This window comes from Quercus suber, unplaced genomic scaffold (assembly GCF_002906115.3).
Source record: "Quercus suber isolate HL8 unplaced genomic scaffold, Cork oak 2.0 scaffold_265, whole genome shotgun sequence".
NCBI classification, from domain to species: Eukaryota; Viridiplantae; Streptophyta; class Magnoliopsida; order Fagales; family Fagaceae; genus Quercus; species Quercus suber.
The window spans coordinates 866375-876712 of record NW_027069721.1 but is presented as its reverse complement, the minus strand read 5'-3'; the positions used below and the strand labels follow the sequence as shown (position 1 = coordinate 876712).

General features: G+C 36.8%; 2 protein-coding genes across 2 annotated transcripts; one reads left to right on the top strand and one right to left on the bottom strand.

Moving 5' to 3' along the window:
- Window positions 1-492: 492 nt before the first annotated feature.
- On the bottom strand, window positions 493-1244 carry LOC112022811 (uncharacterized protein At4g08330, chloroplastic). The gene has a single exon (XM_024055435.2). The coding sequence runs from the start codon at window positions 1088-1090 to the stop codon at window positions 716-718; it is 375 nt and encodes a 124-aa protein (XP_023911203.1). The 5' UTR covers window positions 1091-1244; the 3' UTR covers window positions 493-715.
- Window positions 1245-3237: 1993 nt separating this feature from the next.
- LOC112022802 (DNA-directed RNA polymerase II subunit RPB1) lies at window positions 3238-8015 on the top strand (the record flags this gene model as incomplete). The annotated part of the gene is given in 10 exon segments (XM_024055428.2): window positions 3238-3577; window positions 3829-4092; window positions 5063-5362; window positions 5472-5630; window positions 5838-5999; window positions 6081-6301; window positions 6417-6558; window positions 6643-6978; window positions 7065-7351; window positions 7757-8015. Coding segments are annotated over 10 exon segments (2214 nt in total), but the record flags the coding sequence as incomplete, so codon positions are not given.
- Window positions 8016-10338: the final 2323 nt, after the last annotated feature.

Below are 10338 nucleotides of genomic sequence, written 5' to 3'. Positions count from 1 at the left end.
ATGATAAGCTGGGGCATTACTATTGATACTCAATGTATTCTTTGCAGGTTGAGGACAGAGAGCAAAGATGGTTGTTCTTTTTTGAAAATGATTTGGAGAACCTTGATGTTATGGTGTCTAATAAAAAATCCTAAAAATCATTGGGAGGATGTGTTGGGGTGAATCTCGGTTGAAGGGTAAAGGCATGAAGTCCCTTTTATGTACACTCTCATTGTGATCTACAGTTTATCACCTGTGGAAGCAGAGGAATGAACTTCTACGTTAAGTAACTATGTGGAAAACAGGGCTCTTTGTTGCCTTTGGGTCCTGTTTCTGTTATTACGAGCAGATTGGTAATTGTTGTTAGTTAAAAGAGGCCTGAGGCCCTGAGCCTTTTTTTTTTAGTAGATAATTTGTGTTGCTGGTGAAGTTGTATTGTGCTGTTAATTGTTTCAGATTCTAATAATGCCAGCTATTGATTCATAAGCCTTATAATCTATAGCAAAATAGTAGTAAAAACAAGATCAAGAGCCATTTTATGTCGACCAACATATATATTATATACAATGAAAGTCAAAATATTGCAAAACCGAACCTTTTCTATCCAAAAGTATATAACAACATATGAAAAGCCCCAGAAACCCAGAAGACCCAAAACCCCATTTGACTTTCGAAAAAAAAAAAAATACACACCCAAAACCTCAAAAACACAAATACCCAATTTCGGTTTCAGGTTTTAGGATGTGATCTGAAGCGCCTTGGTCTTGATCCGATACCTGGGAGCTCTAGGAATGACCTGGCTAGGTCCCATGTGAAACTGACCAGGACTGTCAGTCATAGGAGGACCATCATCGTAAACGTGACCAACAACACGGCCACAGCTATTGCAAATGATCTTGGTCCTTTTCCTCTGTATGCCCCAGTAGTTGAGAGTCTCGAAAAAGGGTCTGATCTTGTCCTCTTTCTCGAACCTGAACTTGGAGGAGTCGACCCACGAGAAGGAAAGTGTGCCTTTGTTCCCAGCCTCGAAGTAAAAGTCTGATGGGTAGAGGTGGGCTGAGCTCAGATTGAGGTTTGTCCCACATTCCGTGCAGCTGTAGATGGAAGCCATTGATTGGCGTTCGTTGGGTTTTAGGAATTGTTGTTGTTGCTGTTGTCGTTTGACGCTGAAAACAAAAGGGTGAGAGGGTGGTTTATAAAACGGACTCGGGCTTTGTATTTTGAATTGTCATCGTATGTAAGGAAGGTCAACTCTAAGACCACGACCAATAGCACGAATTTTGCCGCAACTTGTAACGTGGTGAATTATGAGAAAAAAAATAAATATATATATATATGATAGTTCGATATGGGCCATTCTTTCATGAATCACAACTTGTTTTATTGTGTGTTGTGATAAAAAGTTGTGTGATTCACGGTGTTCCTAGCATGGAAAATTTTTGAAAATGACAACGCGTTTGCGTGTCAATTGTTACCTGGAAATTTCGAGAGAGAGAGAGAGTCTGGGCTGGTTTAGGTGGGTTGGATTTGGGTTTCATCGAGCATTGAGTTTTGTACTGCATAAAGATATGCTTTAGCCCAACTTTCAGGCCCGCAATAAGAAAGAATGAGTTCGTAACTTTTTCTCTCCCTTTGGGCCCATTTAATCCCTTATTTATTTATTTATTTATTAAAAAATAAATAAATTCCTTAAACAAAACACCAGTTACAACGTTATTAAAGGAGTGTGTCATGGTATATGACTATTTAATCCAAATTTAAAAGCAATAAAACACCATAATGGATGGATCAAAAACTATAAGTTTACTAAGAGCATTCATATTATCTTATACAAAAATTTCCTTTCTATTATTGAAATAAAAAATTACTTTTTTTTTATTTTTATTTTAGTTAATTATTTTTCAAAATAGAATGGTTATTTATTCAATACTCTATTTCATTAAAGTATAAAATTTTCTTGATTTTTTAATTGTTTTCCTCTCCTTACATACAACAATCACCATTCATTATCTTCTTTCACCATCTGAAAATGTAAAAAAAAAAAAAAAATCATTTTGTATAACCTATAGTAACTTGTTTATTTGCATAAGCATTGTAGTAAAATATTATTGTGCATAACTGGTTCATCATATAATGTGAGTGATTTTTGTGTTGCATTGGCTATATTTTGAGTTTCGTTCTATTTTACAATAATTGGTGTAAATAATTTTAGATCCTTTACTTTCGGAGAAGCATCTATTGCCTTCTGTGTCTAATCTTAGTTTGATGAATTTTGCTAGGTAAACCTATGCATTCACTCATTGTAGAAGATACCAATTAATGTAAGTGTTGTGGATTAGCTAGGCCAAAGCTAATACAACAACTCTTGCATCGACCATCGTGTTCAACATCCACAATTGGTACTTGCATTTGGATGTACAACCTAAGTCCATCTTTAAATGTCCATAACTTCCTAACTACACTAGTGACCATACCAATGGCTCTAACCTTCACCTAGAACCTTTAGGCAATCAAACTCTAATTCTCCAAAATGAACCATCATAATTAAGTTTTATCCAAAAGAACCTCCAATTTACTCCACTTGATACTGTTCTTTGTAATTTTTGTTTCTCTCCTTAATACATCATTAATGGGGAAGAAAAATTCAAATGTATATCTCCATTAAGAAAAATAGAAAGTGCCAATTGATCTAATGGTTACTGACACTCCAATTTTTGTAAAGACATGTTTTAGTATCTATGCTCAGTTTGTTTCAATGAAAAATCTTATGTGAAAATAGTTTTTCGCGTCTTCCAGTGTTTGTTAGTATCAAAAAAAATAAATTAAAGGAAAATTATTTTTGGTCAACATAAAAAATATGACTTATTTATTAAAGATTGCTTTTCATTAATTTTTTTTAAAAAACAATTCTATGTCATGACAAGCTAAATAAGAGAGGTTAGAAAATAATTTTTCAATACATTTAGGATTGTTGCCAAAAATTGAAAAACAAAATAGTTTAAAAAAAAAAATTTAAAAGATAACTAATTTTCTAGAAAATTTTAAAGTCAAATCAGAGAGCTAATTGCAAAAAATTTGACATAATTTTTATTTTCAATTGAAATTTTATAATTTATGTGGGAAAAAAAAATTATAAGGGGTACTTTAGTCTTTTAGTCAAAATAGCGTAAGTGCGCATTCGGCGCACGATAGCGTTCGATGAGATCGAATGCGCACACGGTCGGGTTTGCTCGTCTATAAATATACCCCTAGGGCTTATAATTCCATTCGATCGAAGTCTCTCCAATTGAGAGTTCCTCGAGAGACAGAGAAACGCGCAGTCGATCTCTCTGAGAGTTATAGCAAAAACACTAACCGAAACATTTTTCAAAAAAACGAAAATACAAACTAATCTGCAAAACCCAAAAAAAGTTTTTTAAGATTTAAGAACGTTTAAACTCTCTCTCTCTTCCACTCTCTGAATTAGGGTTTGTTTGTTTGTTTTTTTTTTTTTTTCATTCCAAATCCGATCGCCATGGATATGCGATTTCCTTACTCTCCGGCGGAGGTCGCCAAAGTCCGCATGGTTCAGTTCGGTATACTCAGCCCCGACGAGATCGTAATTCTCCATTTCTCAATTCTCTCTTTTCAATTTTGTTCAGTTCCGTTTGGTTGCTGAGAAAATCCATGGGAAAACGGAAAAAAAGGAATTCGGATTTCGTTACCAGCTGCAGTTGTAGCTAAATTCTGATTCAGTTGTTTTTTTCCTTCATTTTCTGTTACTTCTTGTATTCTAGGGTTTGTTGAATTGTGTATTTGAGCTTTTTAAGTGTGTTTTGAACGGGGCGTTGTTGGTGTTTTGGTGTGCAGAGGCAAATGTCAGTGGTGCAGGTTGAGCACAGCGAGACTATGGAGAGGGGAAAGCCGAAGGTGGGCGGTTTAAGCGACCCTCGGCTCGGTACAATTGATAGAAAGTTGAAGTGTGAGACTTGCACAGCGAACATGGCAGAGTGTCCTGGACACTTTGGGCACCTTGAGCTTGCTAAGCCTATGTTTCATATTGGGTTTTTGAAGACTGTGCTCAGTATCATGCGCTCTGTTTGCTTCAATTGCTCGAAAATTCTGGCTGATGAGGTATCTGAAAGCCTCAGTTATGTTTTATTGGTTTTAAGTGCACTTGTTGAATTTGGAATTGCTTCCGTTTGCATATAGTAGTAGGACTATAAGTTTAATCTCCACAGGGTTTTCATGTTAGTTGCCTACTTGAACGTTGGGTGGTTAAGAAGTGAAATTGTCATAAAATGAGTGTAGATGAAATGAAAATGTTTAGAAGGATAAGTGGGAATACAAGGAAAAATAAGATTTTGAAATGAAGAAATTTGCTGAAAGATAGGGGTGGCTGCAGGCCACTCTCGATGAAAAGATGAGGGAGAGTTGTTTGAGATGTGAGTTGATCATGTTTTAAGGAGAGTGATTAATGCGCTAGTGACAAAGTTGGTTTGATTCAAGTTGAGGGAACAATAAAAGGTAAGAGGAAGATGAAAAATAACATTACTAGAAGTAGGAAAAATAGGACATATCAATTAAGGGAGAGTATGATTTTGGAGCAAAGTGTTTGTTGTTGTTATTGCCTGCATGACTCCCTGTAATTTGAATTTATAGAGTTAATTGGAACAAGCATAAGGTGAACATGTGCAATACAAATGATCTTTGTGGGCCATAACCCAAAGGGGAAAGGGATTGTGAAAGAGGATGAACCAAGTAGTTCACTGTGGTCAATGGAAGTATGTATAAAATGTTCCACCATCTGAATTATGTGAGAGTACTAAACAGTAGAGATTATGGTGATAATGCATATGTTGATTAAATGAAACAAACTAAACCCCAGAATTTGTGTTCCTTTTTTGATTGACTAGACTAAGTATTTCAAGAGACTCTCCCTTTGTTTACACTCGAGTTTTGTATCAGATGGTATATGTCTTAGACATTGTAATTTTTGAAAAAAAATTATTTAAGCCATCTCTTTGTTCTATGATAGTGGAATTCAAAAATTGGGTGTCAGTAAGATTGCTTACTCTTTCTATTTCGACTGTTGTTCTTGCAGGAAGACCACAAGTTTAAGCAAGCATTGAAAATAAAGAATCCTAAAAATAGACTTAAAAAGATTTTGGATGCCTGCAAGAATAAAACGAAATGTGAAGGCGGTGATGAACTTGAGGTTCAGGGTCAAGATTCTGAACAACCAGCGAAAAAAAGTCGTGGTGGCTGTGGTGCTCAGCAGCCAAAGCTCACTATAGAAGGTATGAAAATGATTGCGGAGTACAAGGCTCAAAGGAAGAAAAGTGATGATCAAGAACAGCTTCCAGAACCTGTGGAAAGAAAACAGACACTTACTGCAGAAAGGGTAACCCATTCTGCATGCAATATTTCTTTCTTCATTCTTCACAAAAGATATTGCGCTCTTCATTATAAACGAGTTGTTGCATAATGTTAACATATTGAATGTATGGCAGGTTCTTAGTATTCTAAAGAGGATAAGTGATGAAGACTGCCAATTGTTAGGCTTGAACCCTAAGTATGCCCGTCCAGACTGGATGATTCTACAAGTCCTTCCAATTCCTCCACCTCCTGTTAGACCCTCTGTGATGATGGATACCTCCTCCAGGAGTGAGGCAAGCATCTTCTACTGTTTGTTCTCCAGTTTTACTGGAAACCAGTCTTTCTTTTGATACTATTAGTTTTTTCTAACTTGTTTGGTTTTATGCATTGTAGGATGTTATTTATGTAATTTAGCAACTTTGGTTTTATGATTTTATCACATTCAAGAGAAGAAACCCTGCTTATGGTCAGGTCTGATTTAATGTGTTTGTTGACTGCAGGACGATTTGACTCATCAATTGGCAATGATTATAAGGCACAATGAGAATCTGAGGAAACAAGAGAGGAATGGGGCACCTGCACATATCATTTCAGAGTTTGCACAGTTGTTGCAATTCCACATAGCCACGTATTTTGACAATGAGTTGCCGGGACAGCCAAGGGTATGGCTGCTGCTTAAATTTACACAAGTGTCTCCTAGATAAATGATTTTAGATCAGCTAATGCATTTCCTAACCATACAGGCAACCCAGAGATCAGGGAGACCAATTAAATCTATCTGTAGTAGGCTTAAAGCAAAGGAAGGTCGAATCAGAGGTAACTTGATGGGGAAACGTGTGGATTTTTCAGCACGAACTGTTATTACTCCCGATCCAAACATTAATATTGATGAATTGGGGGTCCCATGGAGTATTGCCTTAAATCTCACATATCCAGAGACTGTTACTCCATATAACATTGAAAGGTACACCGTTTTGTACATATTGGTATGCCCACCCTTGTATTATTCTTTGCTCTCTTTATATTTTTGGCTAGTAGTAGATTGACTGTTTTCGTCCATTTTCCTGTTAATGAAACAGGTTGAAGGAGCTTGTTGAATATGGGCCACATCCTCCACCTGGTAAAACTGGTGCCAAGTATATCATTAGGGATGATGGTCAAAGGCTAGATCTCCGTTACTTGAAGAAAAGTAGTGATCACCATCTAGAGCTTGGATATAAGGCATTGTCTTATAATCTAAATGGTTTTATATTATAGCTCTAGCTCTTTACCATGAGTCTCAAACTCTCTCTTTTGTGGTTGCAGGTGGAGCGGCATTTGAATGATGGAGATTTTGTACTCTTTAATCGTCAACCTAGTCTCCATAAAATGTCTATTATGGGGCATAGAATCAAGATTATGCCATACTCAACTTTTCGTCTGAATTTGTCTGTTACCTCACCATACAATGCTGATTTTGATGGTGATGAAATGAATATGCATGTTCCTCAATCATTTGAAACTAGAGCAGAGGTGTTGGAGCTAATGATGGTGCCTAAATGCATTGTCTCTCCTCAGTCGAATAGACCTGTTATGGGAATAGTCCAAGATACGCTTTTAGGATGCCGTAAAATCACCAAGAGGGACACGCTTATTCCGAAGGTAACAGTGATGCATAAATTAAGTCTATTTAACAATATTCTTTTCTTAAAATCTTCTGGGAGTCTAATCTCCACTGGTTTCTGCAGGATGTTTTCATGAACATCTTGATGTGGTGGGAAGATTTTGATGGGAAAATTCCTGCTCCTGCAATTTTGAAGCCAGGGCCTTATTGGACTGGAAAACAAGTTTTCAATCTTATTATACCAAAACAAATAAATCTCATAAGAACTTCTGCCTGGCACTCAGAGTCAGAAACTGGATCCATTACTCCAGGGGACACTCAAGTGAGAATAGAAAGGGGGGAGCTACTTGCTGGAACTCTTTGCAAGAAGACACTTGGAACATCTACTGGAAGTCTGATACACGTTATTTGGTATGCACACTTAACATATAGTTATCCACTCACATTTTTAGGTGGTATTTTTATGCACTCATATAGCTTATATCTTGTTTGAAATTTGACAGTTTCTGGTTTATAGCCAAAATATGACAAGCCCATTTATTTTTTAATGAGACTTCTGAAAATTGGCATTTTTTCTTCTTTTGAAGTTGATAATGAAAATGTAGTTGTTGGGAAAGAAGATTAGTCATTGATAAAACCAACAGTTAAAGATTTATTTCCATCTTTTCTAATGAAACATGATTTTGCTCCTGCTATTCAAAGATGAACTGAAAAACTGAAGTCAGAGTGAATATCAGTGGTTATACTTGGGGCCCTGCTCTGAAAAGGTTTTGAAGTCCCTTTTTGATTTTATTCTGTATGTGTTTATTTGAACAGGGAAGAGGTTGGTCCTGATGCGGCTCGTAAGTTTTTGGGTCACGTGCAGTGGCTTGTTAATTACTGGCTTTTGCAGAATGGTTTTAGCATTGGGATTGGAGATACCATTGCTGATGCATCAACAATGGAAACAATTAATGAAACTATTTCTAAAGCAAAAAATGAAGTGAAAGACCTTATTCGGAAAGCCCAAGCAAAGGAGCTAGAACCTGAACCTGGACGTACTATGATGGAGTCATTTGAAAACAAAGTGAACCAGGTGCCAAGTCAATTTTCACCCCCCCCCCCCCCCCCCCCCCCCCCCCCCCCCCCTATTTTATTAATATTTAATTATAAAAATGCCCCATTTAAAATTTTCGCCTAAGGCCTCAAAAGTTGCTGAGCCGGTCCTGTGCCACCGGCCACCATATCCACCCACCCATATCACAACCACCACATCTACCCACCATCGCTGCAACCACCACACACAAAAAAAAAAAAAAAAAAAAAAAAAAAAAAAACCAAAAAACCAACCCTCCACATCCAAAGCCACAAAATCAAAGAATCATCCAAATCAAAGAATCATAACATCACAACAAAGACCCAAAAACACCCCGATCAACTGACACCTAGCACCCAAAACCACCCCGATCAACCCACAAACCTAGCCACTGAAATCAAGAACCACCAAAATCAATCAAAACTACTGAAATTAAAACTCACCGATATCAAATTGCAAAACCCACTCACCGAACCACTGCAGAGACCCACCACAAACCACCGTAGAGACCCACGATTCACGAAAAACCACTATAGCCCAACCACAACCAGCATCACATCCCGGCTACACCCAAGACCCACAAACTCGAGATGCAAAGAGAAAGGGAAATAGAGAGGCGGAGAGAAAATGAAAGAAAGATAAGAAGGAGTGGACGGAGAGCACGAGAGAGACAGTGAAAAGGAAAGGAGTGGTCGGAGAGCACGAGATCAGCGGCGGCATGTGGGTATGGAGATAGTGCATAGATCGGAGGGTAATCGAATCAAACAGTGGGGATGGAGATCATAACGGCGATGATGATGATGAGAAGAGAGCATGTGGGTTTGGAGAATAACGGCGGCGGCATGTTTTGGCGAGCTATGGAGGGCTTGCCTGAGAGAGAGACACCAAAAGGAGAGAGGGACAGAGAGCACGAGAGAGAGTGACAGAGGAGAAGTGAGAGAGGAGAGAGAAGAGACTTGGAAGGAGACAACACGGAAGAGAGAGAGAAAGAAATTAATAAAAAAATTATAACATAGTGCTACAATGCGGTCTTAAGAATGAGAGCGCACTGTAGCAGTATTGCAAAATTTTGGCATATACAATCTTTGATGGAGCACGTTTTTGGTTAGAAATGCTAAAAAAAAGCATCTTTTAGCATATAGCATGCTTAATAAGAATGCTCTAACAACTCATCACTCCCTATAGCATTAGGTAGTACCTCCAAATGCATGGCAGTGGGTAGGTGTGTGATACTTGAAGGTTAGGAGAGGAACAAAATAAAAGAGATTTTGGCAAATACAAATCTTCTATTTCATTTTTCGTATTCTATTTTATATTCCATCAATTATGGTATGTCATGTGTTTGATTTATTTATTTTTTATTTTTTCCATTTTTAACTTGGATGTTTGATAATGAAAGTAAAATGAATGTGTGGCATGTTGAAACAAAGGTTTTGGCCAATTTATTTTAGGTAGGTTGTGAGTGCAAAAATGAGGAGAGAGCTGAGAGCATTTCTTTAGCGGAGCTGCTACCATTTTTTGGTGAAGCCGAGAGAGTAACTTTAGCCATATACATGTACATACACAGCCGAGAAAGTGAGACTGTGAGATAGATAGTAAACTATATCATTAATCATAAATTTTGTTTGTCGTTGCATGTGAAACGTAATTTTGGAATTAAATGAACCACGTTAAATATTGCTGTCTAGTATAGATCTTTATATCTCTTGTTTGTGTGAGCAGTGGCGGTGTCACATTCAGGCCAGAGTGGTCCCAGAACCACCCTGACCTGAAAAAAAAAATATATATATATATATATATATATATAATAATTTAAAATTTTTATTCATCTACCCTTAAAAAAAAATTAGGAACACCCTCAAACTCGTCAGCACAGCATGTTATTACTTGCGTCAAACGCCAAAAAAACAAATCCAGCCATCGTAGAGGTCACCCCTTCTTCTTCTTCTTCCTTTTCTTCTTCTTTGCTTCATCAACACAGCATTTCTTTGCCTAAAAAACTCATCAGCACAGCATGTCATTACATATTCATGTTTTAATATTATAAAAAAGTAATTGTTATGCAATAAATGATTTGAGTTTCAACCCCAAAAAAAAAAAAAAAAAACAGTTAGATTTGTTTTATTTGAGGTTAACTTATTTGGATCAATAACTTTATGTTGTATAAGAAATAATAAATATTTATTATTTTTAATTTTTTTTAGAAACCCTTCAATATGCCAAAATAGACCGGTATTAAAATATTCCGTTCCACTAAACAAACCGAAATAAGATTCGAAAAGGTATTCATATTTCATAACATTGCTTTCAAGAAAAAAGAAAA

Excerpts from the sequence above, each read along its gene's own strand:
- LOC112022811 (XM_024055435.2), bottom strand. The coding sequence starts at position 1,090 with ATGGCTTCCATCTACAGCTGCACGGAATGTGGGACAAACCTCAATCTG.